Source organism: Tachypleus tridentatus, chromosome 8 (assembly GCF_004210375.1).
Source record: "Tachypleus tridentatus isolate NWPU-2018 chromosome 8, ASM421037v1, whole genome shotgun sequence".
In the NCBI taxonomy this organism is placed as follows: Eukaryota; Metazoa; Arthropoda; class Merostomata; order Xiphosura; family Limulidae; genus Tachypleus; species Tachypleus tridentatus.
Window position 1 is genome coordinate 152,945,457 of NC_134832.1, and position 24,679 is coordinate 152,970,135.

The following is a 24,679-nucleotide window of genomic DNA, read 5'->3' on the forward strand; positions in this document are numbered from 1 at the left end:
AATTAGTTTTCTCACGAATATTAAATAGAACTGTTTTATAATGGAAGAGTCAATCAGGAATATTGTGAAGAAATACTAATCTCAGATTTACTTCACTGGGTTTTAAGCTAAGAAAATAATTAGACTTAACACAAGCTTTAACGTGGAACACAACGTTTGTTATATACCTTGAAGCACAAAACAGCGTGTATAACTTTCACAGATGCTGGACAGTTACCTTTTACAGAATTAGTTAGCAGAGATTATTTCCTTGAGATGTTTTCCTGTCAACCAGTATAGGTTAGAAAGCTTGTAGATTGATGTGGATACAACGCTTCAACGGAGATTTTTGGAATTACTCAGAATGACGCGCGTTAACAAATAACTGTTTTTTCTCATACAACGTTGTCAGAGCTATAAACCTCTAGACACTTCCTACTTGACCAATGAATGACATCTAAATAGTTGACCAGCGCTACACAGTGTTTAAAATTACATTGACATACCAACATGTAAGTAAACATTTAAAGTAATCCTAGAAAATTCGATGCTAGCCGTCTGCGCTAGCTGTCCCTAATTACCGGGTAAGACTAGAGAGAGGCAGCTAGTCATCACCACCCACCACCAACTTTTGGGCTACTCTTTTACCAACGAATAGTGGGATTGAACGTCACATTATAACGCCCCCACGGCTGAAATGGCGAGCATGTTTTGCGCGACCGGGATTCGAACTCGCGACCCTCGGATTACGAGTCAAACGCCTTAACGCACTTGGCTATGCTGGACCATGAAAGATCAATGAAATGTTGTTCATGGATGTTATCGTCTTTTGTGGTACTTATAAAAAAACTGTAGGTTCTTCCAAGTTGTCAGTCCCGAAAATAATGCAACTAAATGAGATAAAATGTAAACCCAGTGAAGAACAATATAGGCGTCATGATTAGGACATTCGACTCGCAATTAGCAAACAGTCAGTAGGTGGTTTGAACCCTGTCGCTGAACATGCTCTCCTCTTCAGCTATGGGGACATTATAATGTGGGTCAGTCTCAACCCCCAGTGGTACGGCAATATGTCTGTGGACGTACAACACTACAAAATGTGTTTCGATACTCGTGGTGAGCAGAGCACAGCAGTCCCTTATGCAGTTTTGTGTTGAATAACAAACAACGGTCAGTCTCGTTGGGGCCAAACATGCTCGCCCTTTCAGCCGTTGAAGCGTTATAATGTTCAGTTAATCCCACTATTCGTTGGTAAAAGAGTAGCCCAAAGTTGGCGATGGCTAGCTGCTTTCCCTCTAGTCTCACACTGCTAAATTAGGGACGGCTGGCGCAGATAACTCTCGAGTAGCTTTGCGCGAAATCCAAACCAAACCAAACCCTATTCATTGGTAAAAAGTAGCCCAAGAGTTGTTAGTGGTTGGTGTTGACTTCCTTGTGGTGTATCACTGGTAAATTAAGAACAACTATCGCGGATATCCCTCCAGTAGCTTTGGGCGAAATTCAAACAAAACGAAAACAACAGTGACAATATTGGGTTTCATTATATTTAAATTTTACTTCTTCGTTGAAAAATAATGTTTGTGTTTTTTCACAAAAGATGTATATTTATTGCATTTCATTTTGAATAAAACTGCAGTTATTGACCTTAAAATGTAATATAACACTTACCAATTTGAGGTTAAAGAAAAATTCGTAATATATAATAAAGACTGGCTTTTTTATTTTTTAAGGACAATCTATGAAATTTCAATGGTAAATAGCCACAAAAGTAGATATCCCATAATGCCTTCTTAAAACTTGTTGTGACGTCATATATGATGATAATGGTGGCATCAGGGTTAGCTTAAACTAGGTTGAATTTGTTACTGCTTAGTAAGATTGTTGTTAAAGTTTTCTGTATTTCCAGAGTTAGAATTTGAGTTTTTGATTGATACATTTCGTGTGAGGAAATGGCGAGTGCAGGAAGTTCGTCAAGATCAGACTTTATTGTTGGAGCGAAGTACAGACTTATACGAAAGATAGGAAGTGGAAGTTTTGGGGATATTTATCTTGGCATCAACATCACAAATGGCGAGGTTAGGTCTTATTATATCAGTTATATTCAACTGTAACAAAGGCTTTTAACATGCAAAATTTGGTGTTCTTGTTTTTGCTAATTCTTCTTTTTGTGTTTGAATTTTTGGATATGGAAAGACTTGCTTTTCCAAGATAAAATCTGTAACTTTCACAAGTTACCGTAGCTGACCTAATTATTATTAAAATATTATCACTGTGTAGAATATTGCTGATATAATTTAAGAATTAATATTAATGTTTAGATATATTTTTTATTTATTGTATATTGCTAGTAATCTAATAAGGGACGAAAATCTTAAATTTTTAACAAGTCGTCATAATACTTTTAGGATTATTATGTAGAGTAAACATTCCATTAGCTGTTATTTAATAAACAAGAAGAAAGGAAGTTCTTACCTGTGCAAAGGTAAATTAGCTTTTCATTACCAGTTACACTTTCATCGAAGTTGAGCGGAAAATGACTCAAGTTAAAAGAAAGCTATATTTTGAATGTTTTTTTAGATGTTTGTTATAATGTGATGTTTTAATTAATATATAACAGTTTTCACTTAATCACTGTGATATTAAAATGTCAGCTTATTCCTGTTCATATGAAGTTAATTTACCTTTGTGCATTGATTGTGGTTCAGTCTTATTGTTACTGTTCAGATATTTTTGACATTTTCACAATTTTTTTTTATCTGTTGTGAATGGCTGTTACTTTCTCCAAATACTCATGCTTTATTTTCTCCAGGTTATTCTGAATATCAGTGCTTTAACTATATGAATGACTACATTCCAAGATCATTCATATTTTTCTTGTAACTTGATACATAAATATTTTTGTTTTGTATGACCATAAAATTTATTCCTTATTTGATATTGTTTGATCTTAACAACATTTTGAATTTATTTTATAATGACTGGTGGTGCTACAGGCAGTAATAAGACTGTTAGCTTATAACCTACAGAATCCTAAATAGTCTTTAGTATAAATTTCAAACAAGTAGCTGCTTTATACACATCTAAAGTTGTCAGACAGGAATATTGAATTTTAAATAGTCTTACATCTCTCATCATCTGGTGCTATGATCCGTGAACTGTTTCAAATTTACTGGTTGAGTTTAAACCTTTTGTACATGTAGTGATCTCTCCACATGAGTGATTTTCAAACTTTTGTTTGTGAGGACTGCCTGAGTTGTTATTTTAGAGATTAACTATGGGATCTACATATTATGTTGATAATTCTCTTCTTTAATTATGTAGATTTTTCAAGTATTGCTTGAAAAGAGTTTATAAACCATATATTGGGAACTGCTATTCTACCCAGAATATCTGTATTGGAATGATCTCATAGTTTAATGTGCATGTTTTATGATATCTTCAGTAATGTGCTGAAACTTCACATCTAAAGTCCCTACAAACTTACTTTTCATCTTCTCTCTGGGAGATGTTCCTACAGTAGCCTGTGTGAGATGTCCTCTTATCTACAATTCAACACTTGGTTCTGGTACAGGTTTAACAGTGCTTTCAGGTTACATCTGCTTCTCAGTTTGTGGATTTTTTTTGCTCTTTACTGTTCATCAAGTTGTCTTGGGTGTTGATGTCTTCCAGAAGTGTCTTTGTGGCCTAGTTTTAGTTTCATTCACATCTCATTATGAATTTTATAGTTGTGATGAGCCTTACAATATGAATTTTCTAAGGACATGTAATCACCATGATAAAATTGTCGTGTACTTTTCTACATGTAAAAGTTTACATATTTCTCCAGCTTCTTCCCTTCATGTTCTCAGGACTAAATGAAAACTTGCAAATATTCCTTATCCCCTTATATTACGACTATGTACCATTTGGGAATAGATCAGCAAAAGTTGTTTTTTATCTTATAAAAGTACACTAAGTTATACCTAGTGGGACTTGAACATTATATAATTACTTGGTTCAGGCTAGTGAAGTATACTTTCTTTATTTGCTCATAAATAAACAAGTGTTGAAGACTGTTGATCAGTTTCAATGCTTTGACACATCTGGAGTATTCTTACCAAAACTAGCCAATGTCCAAGATATATGTAGTAGTTTTCTTTACAATATATGTACTCATAATGAGAATGTACATGTATGAAACTCCTATGTTTTAATTAATCCATGAAATGTCTGGGATATTTGTAGAAGTAATGTTATTCTGAATAAGTCCTTTAGATTTTCACACACATACACGTATGTATATATAAACATTACATATAACTTCTACTGATATACTTTATAATCCTGTCTGGAGATTTATAAGGCATTCTCACTCTCATTAACTGTCAGGTTTGAGGTACAGTAAATAATTATTGACATGTACTTAACAGTTATTAATTTTCCTATTCTATTGAGTTTTAATATTTCTCATAAAGGTTTTTTTTTCATATATGACATTGAATATCTTGTGAAAGCTATGATATTTAAAATAGATTGTTCAACTTTTTGTTTTGCTCAGATTTTTTGCACTTGAACATTTGCCTTAATCAGTATATGAAGCTTCATTAATGTAATGCTTATATCACTTTATATATTTAAAAATAAATTGAAGCATGTAGTTGAAAACATAATGTATTTAAGTATTGTTATTTATGATATACAGAAATGAGACGTCATACTATTCAAATCCAGTTTTGTTATATGGTTCTGGAGGTAAGATATGGAATTTTAAAATCAGTTTTGTTACATGATTCTAGAGGTAAGATTGACATTTTAAAATCAGTTTTGTTATATGATTCTGGAGGTAAGATGTCATATTTTAAAATCAGTTTTGTTATATGATTCTGGAGGTAAGATATGGAATTTTAAAATCAGTTTTGTTACATGATTCTAGAGGTAAGATTGACATTTTAAAATCAGTTTTGTTATATGATTCTGGAGGTAAGATTGACATTTTAAAATCAGTTTTGCTATATGATTCTGGAGGTAAGATGTCATATTTTAAAATCAGTTTTGTTATATGATTCTGGAGGTAAGATATGGAATTTTAAAATCAGTTTTGTTACATGATTCTAGAGGTAAGATTGACATTTTAAAATCAGTTTTGTTATATGATTCTGGAGATAAGATTGACATTTTAAAATCAGTTTTGTTATATGATTCTGGAGGTAAGATGTCATATTTTAAAACCAGTTTTATGTAATTCCATAGGCAGGTGCGACACTCTTTAAAATCAATTTTGTTACACTATTCTGGTGGTATCATGTAAATTCTTAACCATAAGTGCTTAAAAGTTTTCTTTTAATAGAAAATAACTTGTTTGCAGATAAAGTTGCTTTTTGGAATGTGGCTAGCATTCTGTGGAGGGAGAGGACATGTATTAATTGCTGTAAATCAATCTTCACACAGAAAACGGGGTATAACACAGTTTATCACTTTTCTCTATATTTAGCTCCATCATCATCACGTTTGGCAGTTGTTGCTTACTTGACTTGCTCTTAGTTCAAGTATGTAACAGTTGAAGCTTGAGAATTTTTGAAAACATTTTTGATTTTACCAGATTTATGTTATTTCTTATTTTGAATGATTTCCTTTGATTATTATGATTAAAAGTTTAAGGTGTACAGTAGACTTTTTATCAATATACAGCTTGTTATCTGCATATGAACTCATTAAATACATATTGTTCTCATCAGTATATGTAAAAGATGTTTGGTTTTACATCACTGTATTAAATGGATGAGTGACTATTCACTCTACAAACAAGTATTAATAATATTGACTAACTGGAAATGACTTGTACATCCCTAAGGTACAAACTTTAATCTTCTACCTTCCCAGTCACACTCCTTTCTATTTGCCTTTTATATAGAAGATTTTAATGAGCTGTCATTTGATTTAGATGAGTTAAATCCATTTTAGTCCTGCAATTAACCCAGGATTCTGGGACAATACAGTAAACAGGGGTCTTTCCAAAATGTTAAAGTTTTAACATGCAGTTATAAAGAAAATAACAAGCTGGTTTACATAAATCACAGTTTTATTCATGGTTAAAAAGTACATTAAAATGTGTATCATAAAATTTATCATTATTTATAAATTCAATTCCAAATTATCAAAATGTTGACATTTAAAATATTGTAACAAATTTCTAACATTATAAATTTATTTTGTATAAGTTTGTAATAAATTATCAGTTGAAATGCTGATATAAGGCAAGTGCATCTTTATTCCTATGTCAATTTTCCACTGGCTTTAAACATTTGGCATAGTTTCTGTAACTTTGCTTTTTCATTCATGTACCATGCTGTACAGTTTTATTTTTCTTTGTGTGTTGAACCTCTTGAATGTTGTGTGACAGTTTGAATTATACATGTATTTTTGTTATTCAAATTTTAAATTTTGTTATGTATATATGCCATTCAATATTCATTACTTAAATAAGATTCTCTCTCTCTCTTTTTAAAGTTTTTGCAATTTGATTGTACTGTAAGTCCTGAGTTCAAAACATGTAAAATAGGTTAATTCTGAGACTTACTTTGTCATAACTTCAACGACTGGATAAAGGTGTTAACTGTGAGACTTACTTTATGTGCTGGGTTCAACTACAGGAAAAAGATCATTCTCTAAAAGTTTAAAACAGTGCTGGTATGATTCATGTCTTGAAGCCCTACTCTCACAGTTTAAAACAGTTCTGGTATGATTCATGTGTTGAAGCCTTTCTCTCACAATTTTGAACAGTACTGGTATGATTCATGTGTTCAAGCCCTTCTTTCACACTTTAAAACAGTACTAGTATGATTCATGTGTTGAAGCCCTTCTCTCACAGTTCAAAACAGCATTGGTATGATTCATGTGTTGAATTCCTTCTCTCACAGTTTAAAACAGTACTGGTATCATTCATGTGTTGAAGACCTTCTATCACAATTACAAACAGTACTGGTATGATTCATTTGTTGAAGCCTTTCTCTCACAGATTTAGACAGTACTGGTATAATTCATGTGTTCAAGCCCTTCTTTCACACTTTAAAACAGTACTAGTATGATTCATGTGTTCAAGCCCTTCTCTCACAGTTCAAAACAGCACTGGTATGATTCATGTGTTCAAGCCCTTCTCTCACAGTTCAAAACAGCACTGGTATGATTCATGTGTTCAAGCCCTTCTCTCACAGTTCAAAACAGCACTGGTATGATTCATGTGTTGAATTCCTTCTCTCACACTATAAAACAGTACCAATATGATTCATGTGTTGAAGCCCTTCTTTCACAATTTAAAACAGTACCAGTATGATTCATGTATTGAGGCTTTTCTCTCAGTTTAAAACAGTACTAGTATGATTCATGTGTTGAAACCCTTCTCTCACATTTTAAAACGGTACTGGTATGTTTCATGTGTTGAATTCCTTCTCTAACTGTTTAAAACAGCACTGGTATGATTCATTTGTTGAAGCCTTTCATTTACAGTGTAATACAGTACTGGTAAGATTCATGTGTTCAATTCCTTCTCTCACAGTTTAAAACATTTCTGGTATGATTCATGTGTTGAAGCCTCTTTCTCACAGTTTTAAACAGTACTGGTATGATTCATGTGTTGAAACCCTTCTCTCACATTTTAAAATGGTACTCATATGATTGATGTGTTGAATTCCTTCTCTTACTGTTTATAACAGTACTGGTGTGATTCGTGTGTTGAATTCCTCCTCTCACAGTTTAAAACAGTACTGGTATGATTGATGTGTTGAAGCCTTTCTCAAAGTTTTAAACAGTACAGTTATCATTCATGTGTTGAAGCCCTTCTCTCACTGTTGTTTATGAAACCCTTTCACAGTTCAAAACAGTACTGGTATGATTCATGTCTTGAAATCCTTCTCTCACAGTTTACAATGGTACTGGTATGATTCATTTGTTGAATTCCTTCTCTCACATTTTAAAATGGTACTGGTATGATTCATGTGTTGAAGCCCTTCTCTCACAGTTTAAAACAGTAATAGTATGATTCATGTGTTGAGGTCCTTCTCTCACAGTTTAAAACAGTACTGTTATGATTCACTTCTTGAATTCCTTCTCTGATTGTTTAAAACAGTACTGGAATGATTCATGTGTTGAATTCCTTCTCTCACAGATTAAAACAGTATTGGTATGATTCATTTGTTGAAGCCTTTCATTCACAGTGTAATACAGTACTGGTAAGATTCATGTGTTCAATTCCTTCTCTCACAGTTTAAAACAGTTCTGGTATGATTCATGTGTTGAAGCCTTTCTCTCACAGTTTAAAACAGTACTGGTATGATTCATGTGTTAAAGCTTTTCTCTCACTGTTTAAAACAGTACTGGTATGATTCATGTGTTCAAGCCCTTCTTTCACACTTTAAAACAGTACTAGTATGATTCATGTGTTGAAGCCCTTCTCTCACAGTTCAAAACAGCATTGGTATGATTCATGTGTTGAATTCCTTCTCTCACAGTTTAAAACAGTACTGGTATCATTCATGTGTTGAAGACCTTCTATCACAATTACAAACAGTACTGGTATGATTCATTTGTTGAAGCCTTTCTCTCACAGTTTTAGACAGTACTGGTATAATTCATGTGTTCAAGCCCTTCTTTCACACTTTAAAACAGTACTAGTATGATTCATGTGTTCAAGCCCTTCTCTCACAGTTCAAAACAGCACTGGTATGATTCATGTGTTGAAGCTCTTCTCTCACAGTTCAAAACAGCACTGGTATGATTCATGTGTTGAATTCCTTCTCTCACACTATAAAACAGTACCAATATGATTCATGTGTTGAAGCCTTTCATTTACAGTGTAATACAGTACTGGTAAGATTCATGTGTTCAATTCCTTCTCTCACAGTTTAAAACATTTCTGGTATGATTCATGTGTTGAAGCCTCTTTCTCACAGTTTTAAACAGTACTGGTATGATTCATGTGTTGAAACCCTTCTCTCACATTTTAAAATGGTACTCATATGATTGATGTGTTGAATTCCTTCTCTTACTGTTTATAACAGTACTGGTGTGATTCGTGTGTTGAATTCCTCCTCTCACAGTTTAAAACAGTACTGGTATGATTGATGTGTTGAAGCCTTTCTCAAAGTTTTAAACAGTACAGTTATCATTCATGTGTTGAAGCCCTTCTCTCACTGTTGTTTATGAAACCCTTTCACAGTTCAAAACAGTACTGGTATGATTCATGTCTTGAAATCCTTCTCTCACAGTTTACAATGGTACTGGTATGATTCATTTGTTGAATTCCTTCTCTCACATTTTAAAATGGTACTGGTATGATTCATGTGTTGAAGCCCTTCTCTCACAGTTTAAAACAGTAATAGTATGATTCATGTGTTGAGGTCCTTCTCTCAGTTTAAAACAGTACTGTTATGATTCATTTCTTGAATTCCTTCTCTGATTGTTTAAAACAGTACTGGAATGATTCATGTGTTGAATTCCTTCTCTCACAGATTAAAACAGTCTTGGTATGATTCATTTGTTGAAGCCTTTCATTCACAGTGTAATACAGTACTGGTAAGATTCATGTGTTCAATTCCTTCTCTCACAGTTTAAAACAGTTCTGGTATGATTCATGTGTTGAAGCCTTTCTCTCAGTTTTAAACAGTTCTGGTATGATTCATGTGTTGAAGCCTTTCTCTCACAGTTTAAAACAGTACTGGTATGATTCATGTGTTAAAGCTTTTCTCTCACTGTTTAAAACAGTACTGGTATGATTCATGTGTTGAAGCCTTTCTCTCACAGTTTTAGACAGTACTGGTATAATTCATGTGTTGAAGCCTTTCTCTCACAGTTTAAAATGGTACTGGTATAATTCATGTGTTGAAACCCTTCTCTCACAGATCAAAACAGTACTGGTATGATTCATGTGTTAAAGCTTTTCTCACTGTTTAAAACAGTACTGGTATGATTCATGTGTTGAAGTCCATCTCTCACAGTTTAAAACAGTGCTGGTATGATTCATGTGTTGAAGTTCTCCTTTCACAGTTTAAAACAGTACTAGTATGATTCATGTGTTGAAGTTCTCCTTTCACAGTTTAAAACAGAACTGGTAAGATTCATGTGTTCAATTTTTTCTCTCACAGTTTAAAACAGTTCTGGTATGATTCATGTGTTGAATTCCTTATCTTAGTGTTTATAACAGTACTGGTGTGATTCATGTGTTGAATTCCTCCTCTCACAGTTTAAAACAGTACTGGTATGATTCATGTGTTGAAGCTCTTCACTCACAGTTTAAAACAGTACTGGTATGATTGATGTGTTGAAGCCTTTCTCTCACAGTTTAAAACAGTACTGGTATCATTCATGTGTTGAAGACCTTCTATCACAATTACGAACAGTACTGGTATCATTCATGTGTTGAAGACCTTCTATCACAATTACGAACAGTACTGGTATGATTCATTTGTTGAACCTTTCTCTCACAGTTTTAGACAGTACTGGTATAATTCATGTGTTCAAGCCCTTCTCTCACAGTTCAAAACAGCACTGGTATGATTCATGTGTTGAATTCCTTCTCTCACACTATAAAACAGTACCAATATGATTCATGTGTTGAAGCCCTTCTTTCACAATTTAAAACAGTACCAGTTATGATTCATGTATTGAGGCCCTTCTCTCAGTTTAAAACAGTACTAGTATGATTCATGTGTTGAATTCCTTCTCTCACATTTTAAAATGGTACTGGTATGATTCATGTGTTGAATTCCTTCTCTAACTGTTTAAAACAGCACTGGTATGATTCATTTGTTGAAGCCTTTCATTTACAGTGTAATACAGTACTGGTAAGATTCATGTGTTCAATTCCTTCTCTCACAGTTTAAAACATTTCTGGTATGATTCATGTGTTGAAGCCTCTTTCTCACAGTTTTAAACAGTACTGGTATGATTCATGTGTTGAAACCCTTCTCTCACATTTTAAAATGGTACTCGTATGATTGATGTGTTGAATTCCTTCTCTTACTGTTTATAACAGTACTGGTGTGATTCGTGTGTTGAATTCCTCCTCTCACAGTTTAAAACAGTACTGGTATGATTGATGTGTTGAAGCCTTTCTCAAAGTTTTAAACAGTACAGTTATGATTTATGTGTTGAAGCCCTTCTCTCACTGTTGTTTATGAAACCCTTTCACAGTTCAAAACAGTACTGGTATGATTCATGTCTTGAAATCCTTCTCTCACAGTTTACAACGGTACTGGTATGATTCATTTGTTGAATTCCTTCTCCCACATTTTAAAATGGTACTGGTATGATTCATGTGTTGAAGCCCTTCTCTCACAGTTTAAAACAGTAATAGTATGATTCATGTGTTGAGGTCCTTCTCTCACAGTTTAAAACAGTACTGTTATGATTCATTTCTTGAATTCCTTCTCTGATTGTTTAAAACAGTACTGGAATGATTCATGTGTTGAATTCCTTCTTTCACAGATTAAAACAGTATTGGTATGATTCATTTGTTGAAGCCTTTCATTCACAGTGTAATACAGTACTGGTAAGATTCATGTGTTCAATTCCTTCTCTCACAGTTTAAAACAGTTCTGGTATGATTCATGTGTTGAAGCCTTTCTCTCAGTTTTAAACAGTTCTGGTATGAATCATGTGTTGAAGCCTTTCTCTCACAGTTTAAAACAGTACTGGTATGATTCATGTGTTAAAGCTTTTCTCTCACTGTTTAAAACAGTACTGGTATGATTCATGTGTTAAAGCTTTTCTCTCACTGTTTAAAACAGTACTGGTATGATTCATGTGTTGAAGCCTTTCTCTCACAGTTTTAGACAGTACTGGTATAATTCATGTGTTGAAGCCTTTCTCTCACAGTTTAAAATGGTACTGGTATAATTCATGTGTTGAAACCCTTCTCTCACAGATCAAAACAGTACTGGTATGATTCATGTGTTAAAGCTTTTCTCACTGTTTAAAACAGTACTGGTATGATTCATGTGTTGAAGTCCATCTCTCACAGTTTAAAACAGTGCTGGTATGATTCATGTGTTGAAGTTCTTTCACAGTTTAAAACAGTACTAGTATGATTCATGTGTTGAATTCCTTCTCTCACATTTTAAAATGGTACTGGTATGATTCATGTGTTCAATTCCTTCTCTGAAAGTTTAAAACATGACTGGTATTATTCATGTGTTGAAGCACTTTTATCACAGTTAAGAACAGTACTGGTATGATTCTTGTGTTGAATTTCTTCTCTGAAAGTTTAAAACAGTACTGGTATGATTCATGTGTTGAATCTCTTCTCTCACAGTTTAAAACAGTGCTAGTATGATTTGTGTGTTCAAGCTCTTCTCTTACAGTTTAAAACAGTACCAATATGATTCGTGTGTTGAACCCCTTCTCTCACTGTTGTTTATGAAGCCCTTTCACAGTTCAAAACAGTACTGGTATGATTCATGTGTTGAATTCCTTCTCCCACAGTTTAAAACAGTATTGGTATGATTCATTTGTTGAAGCGTTTCATTCACAGTGTAATACAGTACTGATAAGATTCATGTGTTCAATTCCTTCTCTCACAGTTTAAAACAGTTCTGGTATGATTCATGTGTTGAAGTTCTCCTTTCACAGTTTAAAACAGAACTGGTATGATTCATGTGTTGAATTCCTTCTCTGACTGTTTTAAACAGTATGGGTATGATTCATGTGTTGAAGCCATTCTTTCACAATTTAAAACAGTACTAGTATGATTCATGTATTGAGGCCCTTCTCTCAGTTTAAAACAGTACTAGTATGATTCATGTGTTGAAGTTCTCTTTTCACAGTTTAAAAGAGTACTGGTATGATTCATGTGTTGAATTCCTTCTCTCACATTTTAAAATGGTACTGGTATGATTCATGTGTTGAAACCCTTCTCCCACAGTTCAAAACAGTACTGGTATGATTCAGGTGTTGAATTCCTTCTCTAACTGTTTAAAACAGCACTGGTATGATTCATTTGTTGAAGCCTTTCATTGACAGTATAATACAGTACTGGTGTGATTCGTGTGTTGAATTCCTCCTCTCACAGTTTACAGCAGTACTGGTATGATTCATGTGTTGAAGCCCTTCTCTCACAGTTCAAAACAGTACTTGTATGATTCATGTGTTCAAGCCCTTCTCTCACAGTTTAAAACACTACTGGTATAATTGAAGTGTTTAATTCCTTATCTCACAGTTTAAAACAGTATTACTATGATTCATGTGTTGAAGCTCTCTTACATTTTGAAAAAGTACTGGTGTGATTCATGTATTGAATTCCTCCTATCATAGTTTAAAACAGTAATGGTATGATTCATTTCTTGAAGCCTTTCTCTCACAGTTTTAGACAGTACTGGTATGATTCATGTGTTAAAGCCATTATCTCACAGTTTAAAATGGCACTGGTATGATTCAAGTCTTGAAACCCTTCTCTCACAGTTTAAAACAGTATTGGTATGATTGATGTGTTGAAGCCCTTCCCTCACAGTTTAAAACAGTACTGGTATGATTCATGTGTTGAAGCCCTTCCCTCACAGTTTAAAACAGTACTGGTATGATTCATGTGTTGAATCTCTTCTCTCACAGTTTTAAACAGTACTTCTATATTTCATGTTCTGAGGTCCCTCTCTCTCAGTTTGAAACAGTACTGGTATTATTCATGTGTTGAAGCTCTTCTCTCACAGTTTAAAACAGTACTGGTATGATTCCTGCGTTGAATTCCTTATTTGACTGTTTAAAACAGAACTGGTATGATTCCTGTGTTGAAGCACTTTGACATTTTAAAACAGTACTAGTATGATTGATGTGTTGAATTCCTTCTTTCACATTTTAAAATAGTACTGGTATGATTCATGTGTTGAAGCTTTTTCACAGTTTAAAACAGTATGGGAATGATTAATGTGTTGAAGCCCTTCTTTCACAGTTTAAAATAGTACTGGTATGATTGATGTGTTGAATTCCTTCTCTCACAGTTAAGAACAGTACTGGTATGATTCATTTGTTGAAGCCTTTCATTCACAGTGTAATACAGTACTGGTAAGATTCATTATTTCAATTCCTTCTCTTACAGTTTAAAACAGTACTGGTATGATTCATGTGTTGAAACCCTTCTCTCAAAGATTAAAACAGTACTGGTATGATTCATGTGTACTGGTATGATTCATGTGTTGAATTCCTTCTCTCATATTTTAAAATGGTACTGGTATGATTCATGTGTTGAATTCCTTCTATTGCAGTATAAAACAGTACTGGTATGATTCATGTGTTGAATTCCTTTTATTGCAGTTTAAAACAGTACTGGTATGATTCATGTGTTGAAGCCTTTCTTTCACTGTTTAAAACAGTACTAGTATGAGTCATGTGTTGAATTCCTTCTCTTACTGTTTAAAACAGTATTGGTATGAATCATTTTTAAGCCCTTTTTACACAGTTTAAAACAGTACTAGTATCATTCATGTGTTGAAGCCCTACTTTCTCAGTTTAAAACAGTATTGGTATGATTCATTTGTTGAAGCATATTTTCACAGTTTAAAACAGTACTTGTATGATTCATGTGTTGAAGCCCTCTTCTTACTGTTTAAAACAGTACTAGTATGATTCATGTGTTGAAGCTCTTTTCTCACAATTTAAAACAGTACTAGTGTGATTCATATGCTCCTTAATAGAGATTATTTATGTATGGTGTAATTTTGTTTTGAGTGTATTATAATATTATATGTAAGGTAAGTATGTGTAGTAGATATACAGAGGTAATTAGTTGGGGTTGGTTTTAGTTATGGTGCTGAGTGAATTGTATTTATACAAAACTGAAAATTACTAAAGTATTTGTAAATATTTTGTATGTGGAGACTTTCTGTGGATATTATGTGATTCAATGTGAAAAGTGGTTAATCTGATCACTCCACTTGATGAGACATATGAAGAGGTTTTCATGTAATATTATCTGGAAAAAAATCATTTTGGTTTAAAAGGAAGTCATGCAAGTTTTTTTTTTAACATTTATAATTTGGTATTGGCATGTGAAAAACTTGGTCAACATTTTGCAAACCATAGAATGTCCTAAATCAAACATGTTTTTATTTGTGTTATTCACTGTATTCACATTATAAACCAGTAGCACAAAAAATAAAACTATGATTTTTCACATTTCTGACCAATACTTTTGTGCCCAAGTAAGTAATCTACTCATTAGTTGCTGTTTTATTTTACAAATAATGAAATGTTTGTGAACTCGCACAATGCACACAGCTAAGGCTTGATTCACTTCTGTTTGGTTTTAGTTTGACACAGCTATAATGTAAATGACAGTTATTAATAAATATGGATTGTTGAAGTCATTTACAAAGTGAATGGTTATAAAACAAAGTTAATTTATCAGTGCTTTTTCAGGAAGTTGCAGTAAAGCTTGAGTCAACAAAAGCTAGACACCCACAGTTGTTATATGAAAGCAAGTTATACAAAATCCTGCAAGGAGGTGTGGGTATACCTCATATACGGTAAGTAACATTTACCTATTTATATTCCCCACCTATATTGTGTAACAACTAGTATATATATTTTTGTTATGCTATTGAGTGTATATAAAATACAAATTTCACTGTTTATTAGCTACACAACAGAAATCAGTGATATACTCCTTATACACAGTAAGTTATGTCTGTACTTTACCTGAAGTAAAATATATATATTTCATATTCAGGTGTAAGCAAGTGAAACTGACAATAAATTTCATTTGTTTTGTAGGGTAAGTGACAGAAAATGTTTACCTGTTCTATCAGGTGTTCATAAAATATTTTATAAGGTTGCAGTAAATACAGTGGAAGTTGAATCAGTGTTCTTATTATCAGCAGCAGTTTCTGAACATAACTGATTCATCTGGACTAAATGTTATTTGCTAGGGATATCTCTGTATGTTCTCAATACATGAATAACATATTTATAGTATTGGACCTTTGGTGCATGTTCCAGCTAGTAATGTTCTATATGATGCATATAGAAGTATGATATGCAACAAGTGTAGGAAACCAGAAATTGCTTAATACTTTGAGCTGTCATTTTGAAGAAGGTAACATAAACAGGTCTCAATATGCTAGTGAAGTAATATTATACAGAGTACAGTATAGTTATACAAATAAAACTTCCATTTTATTATCCCAGTAAAATGAATTAGTGCCCTAAAAGGATAAAACTAAAAATTTATAAAATAACAATAAACAAGAAACACTTTTTGACTGTTTTTTTTAATCTCCAACCACTTTCTTGCAATGAGGTGACCCAATTTTTTCTGCCATTCACCACATTGTTAAACTCAAAATCTGATACCATACAATGATATGACATTTGTTCCTTCTTCAGTATAATGAATATTAAACAAGAAAAGATAAATAACAATGATAAAAGACAAAAATGTGGAGTGTAGTGGAAGAAAGATTTTATCAGGCTTCAACATGACTGTGAAAACATACTATGTTCTGCCATAGTTGGAATACAGTGTTTTGTTTACACTGTATTCAGGCTTACAGTAAGAATTCACAGTATAGCTGGTGTCCATCTACCATGACTGTAGCAAATAATCCACAAGATGCCCCATAGAATGACCAGATATGGTGCATGGAAGATGGAAAAAAGGATCAACTTGTTAAAAGTTTTAATTTGCCATACTACATGGCCAGCTCTGAATTACCTATCACAATTTTTCTAGGATAAGATCAGAGCACTGTCACTGGTGTGAATTCAGTTGTTAATGAATGCATTCAGTATGAAAGTATGTGAAACTAGAACAAAAAAAATCCTTAAAGTACTGTGGGCAAAATTGGAGGAAAATTAGTTTAATTTTATTTCTTCATATGGAGATAGAGGGCATTATTTGAAAAGAGAAGACATTAGAATACTAAGTTATAATATTCTAGATTTATAAATGTTATTTGGTTTTATTATTTTTACTCTATATACATTAGACATAAGATTTAGTAAGATTGGGGATTAAAATATTGGGTATAAGCTACTGGTTTAGATTTTAGAAGTGTAACACAGTATAATGTTAAATTAGGTGTAGTGTACATAATGGTTTTTTAGGCTTAGTTATAATTAACTTGTAGTAAGATTGTAAGACAAAATCAAATGCAGTGTCTTATTTAATAAATGCAGTGTAAAAAATAGTTAAATTTAGGCTTAACAGTATTAGCAACAAGCTACTGGTGTTTAATCATAGGTTCGAGTGTCTAATTATACAAATAATACAGTGGTTAAGACTAGTTTGGGAGGTAAGCATTCCCACTGGTTTGGGTGCAAAGGGTGCAATGAATGGATTTTATTGGAAACTGTGGATAGTATGCACTTTTGAGGAAGCTAGTCGTGAGAATGTTCAATTTACGTGTAGAGTTTGTAGGTTGGAGAAACATTTGGAGACTGTCTTAACTGAATGAAGTTGATGAAATAAAGAAAAAGTATAAAAGACAGCAGGACTTCAAGAGGAGCTTAAGGTTAAAAGTAGTGAACTTAATTGTAGAAACCTTATTCTATTGAGCAACAAGTCTTAGCCCTTGGTTTATGTAGACGAGGAAGTATTGGAGGGTGTGAAAACAGAATGAATAATAAAGGATATGCAATATGAACTTAAGGAGGCTATAGTTACAGGTGATTCTAATATGTCATATAGACAAAATAGTCTGTAGGGTTAAATAGGGAGAGAAGAGTTAGATTATGATACTCTGGGGCACAAGTGGAAGACAACTGAAAGAACAAGAGCTATAATGAAGGGGACTAGTAATGATGCAGTTTTTGTTGTGCATGTAGAGACTAACAATATATGGAACAGTGACTCAGAGGAGCTAATTAATAAGTACAAGGGGTTGATAAAATCATTTAGAGATAAAGGCTGTAATGTCAGGGCTACTGTCAAGAATTAATTGTGGAGATGATATTTTGAGTAGGGCTAAATGCTAAACTAAAATTAGTATGCAAGGTTAGCTGGTTGGACTTGTAGGATTAGTTCATTGGTAGGAGGGAACATTTTGAAATGGATGGTTTACACATAAGTAGTAAAGGGTCTGGCATGTTTGCAAGAGCTATTAACTCAGCTCTAAGGAAAGTTTTAAACTAAGATTAGATAGTCGTGAGAGCAAAGATAAACTAAATTAAGAGGTAGAGGAAAGTTTAACATAGGAAATAAGTATAAAAAATCATAAGGATTGGCTTAACTGTTACTATTGTAATGCTGGAAGTGTAAGAAATAAAATAGATAACTTTAGGGCACTGGTTGGAAGAGAAGATTTTAATATAATAGGAGTAACTGAAACATGGTTAAATGTAGATGATTTTTATGACAGAAATTTCTTTGAAATATGTGGTTACAGGTTATTCAACAGGTACAAAGTAGTAAAGAGATGAATGGCTGTGTATGTAAAGTGTAGTTACATCCTGTTGAAGTTGAGGATATTAAAGATAACAACAAGAAGATTGAATCTATTTTGGTTTCTATTAGTGGATACAAAGATAAAAAGCTTTTAGTTGGAATTTGTTACAGATCATCAAATGAAATTATTGAGAAACTTTACAGTGAGACTAAGATCCCAGATGTTAATGAAGTCATAATTATGGGTGATTTTAATGTCAGACATACTAGAAAATGCTTAAAGTCAAACCATAAGGGAGAAAGATTTCTGGAAACTGTTCAAAATGGATTTCTCCACCTGTTGGTCAAGGAACCTACTAAAATAATGCTATTTTATATTTTAGTTAACTTCAAATATAAAAATGGTTGAAATTGGAGAATCCTTAGGTACAAGTGATCATTGCTGTATTAGGTTTGATGTTTTTTTGCAGAGGGAAATCAGGAGTAATGATATTTGATTCCAAAAAGCAAATTTTGAAAGGATACAAGAATTATCTGTTGTGAATTGGGCAGCCAAGTTATGTGAAGACAGACTGAATATCACATTATTTGTTGTGAATTGGGCAACCACGTTATCTGAAGACAGACTGAATATCACATTATCTGTTGTGAATTGGGCAGCCACGTTATCTGAAGACAGACTGAATATCACATTATCTGTTGTGAATTGGGCAGCCATGTTATCTGAAGACAGACTGAATATCACATTATCTGTTGTGAATTGGGCAGCCACGTTATCTGAAGACAGACTGAATATCACATTATCTGTTGTGAATTGGACAGCCACGTTATCTGAAGACAGACTGAATATCACATTATCTGTTGTGAATTGGACAGCCACGTTATCTGAAGACAGACTGAATATCACATTATCTGTTGTGAATTGGGCAGCCATGTTATCTGAAGACAGACTCAATATCACAGATTAAAAAACAAAAATGTCAACATTCAAAACAAATATATTCCTTACAGAAAGAAAAGGTTGGATACAAGTATGAAACCAGATTAGTTCACAAAGGTATAAGAGATAAAATTAAAGAGAAGCATTACAAAGTTAAGAAATTTAAATTGTCTGGTATGATAAAAGATTTAGAATGTTATAGAAGATCAAGAAAGTTGATCAAACAGGATTATCAGGACATCCAAAATGATGTATGAAGAAAATTGGATGAAAACATTAAAAATTAATGATGATGACTTTTTAAAGTACATTAGGAGTCAGTAAATAAAATGTTAGAATGAGGACAGGACTCATGAAGGATGATGAAGAAAGACTTGTATCTAATGATTATGAAATGGTTAGGATATTAAGTTCTGCTTTTTGTTTCAGTTTTTACTGATGAAGGCTTAAACTATTCATCTTGAACGACTGATAAATGAAAACAAAGTTGAACAAAACAACAGTATAAATTCTGAGCTTCTTAAAATAAAATATGGAAGTTTAAAGAATGATAAGGCTTCTCAATTAGATAATATTTCCTTGAGGATTTTAAGGAGATAAAGAATTGGATATGTGAGTCACTTGTAATTTTTTTGTAAGTCCTTGAATAGTGGACGAGTACTAACAGATTAGAAATTAGCTAATGTCACTCATATCTTTAATATGAGTAATAGAAGATGACCCAGTAATTATAGGCCTATTAGTCTTACATCAGTTGTGGGGAAGGTTTTGGAAAATATGATAAAAGATTCTTTGAAAAGTAATTTAACAAAGTTTAAATTTTTATTGGATAGTCAACATGGTTTCACTAAAGGAAAATCTTTCCCTGTAGATCTTTTGCTCTGAAAATGTTACATGTTACACTGCATATTTAGATGAGCATAAGGGTGTAGATTTAATATATCTGGCTTTTCAGAAAGCATTTTACAAAGATCCATGTAAAGAAATTTACCTCTATTAGTATGGGGGATAAGTTAACTAATTGGTTAGAAGAATGGCTTGATGTAAAAACAAGAGGGTTGTTATAAATGGAGTTCATTTAAACTGGATTAATGTTGTAAGTAGCATACCTCAGGGTTCAGTCTTAGAACCTTTACTCTTTTTGATTTACATTAGTGACAGATGAAGGAAAGGTTAATAAATTACTTAAATTTGCTGCTGATATCAAGATCTGTGGTGTTGCTAGCTGTGAAGAGGATGCTGCTAATTTACATAAGGATTTAGACCATTTATGGAGTTCAACAAATAAATGGCAGATGGGTTTTATTCATACTAAATGTGTGTTGGATATCATAAGTTTAATTATGGAATAATCTTATCATGAAAGAAGAGGATCTTGGTGTAATCTAGTCCAAGCAGTGTATTATTGTTAGTGGTAGAGCAAATAGGTCACTAGTATTGTGTTCAGTCTTGGGCTTCTTATCTTAACCCTTTCACATTGGGTCATGGGTCAAAGGCCATTTTGTTGTGTTTGTTAACTTGAATTCAAAATTTATGAAACTTCAATTTTATGAATTTATATCAGTAAGTCTGAAATAAAATTGTAGATGTTAATTCAAACTTTAATATTATGTATTATATAATTTAATAATGTATAAGTAAATATTAAAAGAACACATAAATATAGATTTTAGTAAGTCACATGGTATGTTAAATGCAGATTGTTTAAAATTAGATGTTTATGATATTAAAATACTACGTCTCTAGTTTCAAACTCAAATTACTAATGTTGATAAGCTAAAATATCAAATAAGATACAGAGATATAGCTTATGTACTGAATCAAACACAGAGGTCCTGGTCACATCTTTCCATTTCTGGAAACAGTTTGTTATATACACTTACTGTACATGAAATGTGAATAATAATGAAACATGTGCAATATTTTCACAAATAAATCTTTAGAAAAATATTGCATTAGAAAATCTGATTTTTTGTATACAAAAGGATTGTAATCTAAAAGTCTGCCACATTTTGTTGAGATGCACATGCTGTATCAAAGTTATAGTTCAAATACTTCATGTGTGCAAATGTGTAGATTAACTCGTATATTATACCAAGCCCATTGCAAAAGGGTTAAGAAAGTCATTGAACTATAACTTTGATACAGCATGTGCATCTCAACAAAATGTGGCAGACTTTTAGATTACAATCCTTTTGTATACAAAAAATCAGATTTTCTAATGCAATATTTTCACAAATAAATCTTTAGAAAAATATTGCATTAGAAAATCTGATTTTTTGTATACAAAAGGATTGTAATCTAAAAGTCTGCCACATTTTGTTGAGATGCACATGCTGTATCAAAGTTATAGTTCAAATACTTCATGTGTGCAAATGTGTAGATTAACTCGTATATTATACCAAGCCCATTGCAAAAGGGTTAAGAAAGTCATTGAACTTTTGGAAAGAGTACAAAGGAGCTTTATTGAAATGATAAAGTTGTTGTGTGAGGAGAGATTAAGATCTTTAAAATTGTTTACTCTTGAAATAAGAGTTTGAGGATATCTGATTGAAGTGTTTAATATTGTGAAAGGAAATGATAATGTTATGGATCAATATGTTTCATACTTAACAGCAAGAATTATAGAACTAAGAGACATGAATAGGGATTTAAGCAAAGATAATGTTTTAAATTGGGTGGTTAGCCTGTGGAATGAATTTCCTTCTGATGTGGTGGAGGTAGTAAATTTGAGTAAGTTTAAAAGAAAGCTTGATAAATATATGAATGATATAGGCAGGCTTCTTTTTTAATTTATTTATTTAGTAATTTTAGTTTGGCTTAGAAGATGGGACAGCCTTAAACATTGTTATATACATTTGATAAGGCTATGAGTATTTTTATTGTATGAAATAAATTTGATGGCCATTTTTTGCTTATATTTGAAATGAAATGCATGTTTTCTATCTCTAAAGTCAATAGATTCATCAATGCTAGTTTTGTAATCAACATTGGATGTTTTGTAAAATCTGCAGTTCCTTTGTTTTTGTTGGCCACTCATCTGTTAACAGACAGCTGACAAAGTTTTGTTTTTGTTTGTTTTCAACTGGATGCGTTCAAGTTCTTTCAAATTGCCTGTAGTGAAATAAGTGGTACTGAGTTACTCAAATTAACAATAAATGCGTAAGAAAATATGTGTTTAGGTCTGTTGTTGTTATTGTTGAGAGAGAGAGAGGGCTAAGGATTCTTTTACAGTAGGTATCTGTAGCTTATAGGTGAGGAGTTTAACAATAAACAGATAGCACATAATTCACTTGTTTGAAAATAATGTATTCAGAATGAATTAAACGTGTATACAAAATTCTTTACTCTGCACATGTCACCTTTGCATCTCAAACTCTAACTAGTTCACTTTTTCTTGTCAAAAGTCCACAGAAATATCTGTGAATAATTCACTTGTGTTGCTTCCTGGGTTACCACAGCTGTATCCTAAACTTCAAATAATTGTCTTCTTTTCATTAAAGTTCACACAGGTTGGTGTGAGACAAATTATTCTCCTCGTCTGTATTAAAATGTGAAACTCACTTTAAAATATCACCTATTTAAGCTAATCTCTCGCATGCCAGCCAGCTTTATGTTTTCTAACTTTTCTCTGTCTGAACTTTTCTTTCACTTTATGTGACTTGTTCTTGTTTGATAGCCACTAATTGTATGTTGATCACTAAGGCCTCTGGAATTTTCTCTAAACTACGCACATGATGATTTAACAGTACTTAGTTACGGTAATGAGAAAAATAATGAAGGTTTGAGTAATGAGACATCAACAATATTAGTTAAGCCTTGTCTGTAGCATAATTGCAAACACAAAATATGATTGGACAGAGTTATGCAACCAAATTTGCTATAACTGTTACCTTTAAAATAATTGATTTTAACACTCTTGTTATGAAAAACTAAATGGACATCAAATATTAACTCACAAAATAAATAATAGTGCCTACACTAATCAGGCCTGTATATCCAACAAAACTGATCATTTTTAGCTATACTTTTAATATCTACATTACTGTTTTCAGAACCCTACTTTTTGCACTTTAAGAATAATATTTTGTTTTTGATATGAAATACTTTAGCATCTGGTGTCTAAATTATAACAGGAAAAGTTCCATCGTAGCATTTTTTAAACTCTCTCTGTGAAAGTACATTTGAAAGTCTGCTATTTTCCCATTAGTTTTAAAATTTATTTTAAATATTTTGTTTAAAATTACATGTTTGAATATGTGATAAAAAGGATATGAAAGGTTGACAACAATGCTGTACTTTGTATTCTAAAGAATTTTGAAAGCTTTAAAAACTTAATTTTTTCATAGTTGTAAGAGAGAGGAAAAAAATGGTTGTCTTTCTTAAAGAAAATTAAAGTTCTTGTTTGTACAGGTGTGCTTATTTGTTTGTATTGTATCTTATTTTAAGTACACAATCTTTTTATTTTATTTTACCTGACTCATCTCCAGATGTGCTTCGTCTTGAAACTGTTATTGTATGGATACACACCACACATGAACACACATATTATGCATTGGGCCATAACACTTGTATCCAGACCAATAAAATCACTAACTCAGCAGCTCAGAGGGCCTGTAGCTAAAAAGCTAAATGTGATACCCTCACTAAGAATCCATAGAGTTTGAAATAACCCATACAAAAAGTAGAATGTGTGACGACGTATGAGCTTTTGGGAAATAATGAATGTGTGTTTGGCAGTCAAATGAATCGGACAAAATGCTGAGAAAATACTTTTTATGTATAAACTAAGCAGTTGCTTCACAAATTTTGTAACAATTTAACTTTTTTGAATCATGGATGTAGTTATCCATCAGATAAGTTATCAGTCAAACAAGAATGTGTGACGACATATGAGCTTTTGGGAAATAATGAATGTGTGTTTGGCAGTCAAATGAATCGGACAAAATGCTGAGAAAATACTTTTTATGTATAAACTAAGCAGTTGCTTCACAAATTTTGTAACAATTTAACTTTTTTGAATCATGGATGTAGTTATCCATCAGATAAGTTATCAGTCAAACAAGAATGTGTGATGACGTATGAGCTTTTGGGAAATAATGAATGTGTGTTTGGCAGTCAAATGAATCGGACAAAATGCTGAGAAAATAATTTTTATGTATAAACTAAGCAGTTGCTTCACAAATTTTGTAACAATTTAACTTTTTTGAATCATGGATGTAGTTAATATGTCATTCTTCATACATAATAATAGCATCAGGAACCTCAGTGTGAAAAGACGTGTCCTGACATAGTGATGACAGTAACAGTTTAAGTATAAACAGCAAGAAACAAAGTTATTTATTGAGACTGCCCGTTTATTTTTAGCATGTCCATTACTCTTCAAGTGAGTTAACCTTAACCAGCTGAAATAATGC

At 32.5% G+C, this 24,679-nt stretch overlaps 1 protein-coding gene across 1 annotated transcript in view; it reads left to right on the plus strand.

Annotated features, from left to right (window-relative positions):
• The first annotated feature begins 1,910 nt into the window (after positions 1-1,910).
• Positions 1,911-24,679, plus strand: part of LOC143223765 (casein kinase I-like) — a 43,494-nt gene continuing 20,725 nt past the window's right edge. The window contains 3 exon segments of the mRNA XM_076452169.1: positions 1,911-2,054; positions 5,450-5,504; positions 15,358-15,464. Coding sequence (XP_076308284.1) covers positions 2,047-2,054; positions 5,450-5,504; positions 15,358-15,464 — 170 coding nt within the window. The 5' untranslated portion in view covers positions 1,911-2,046.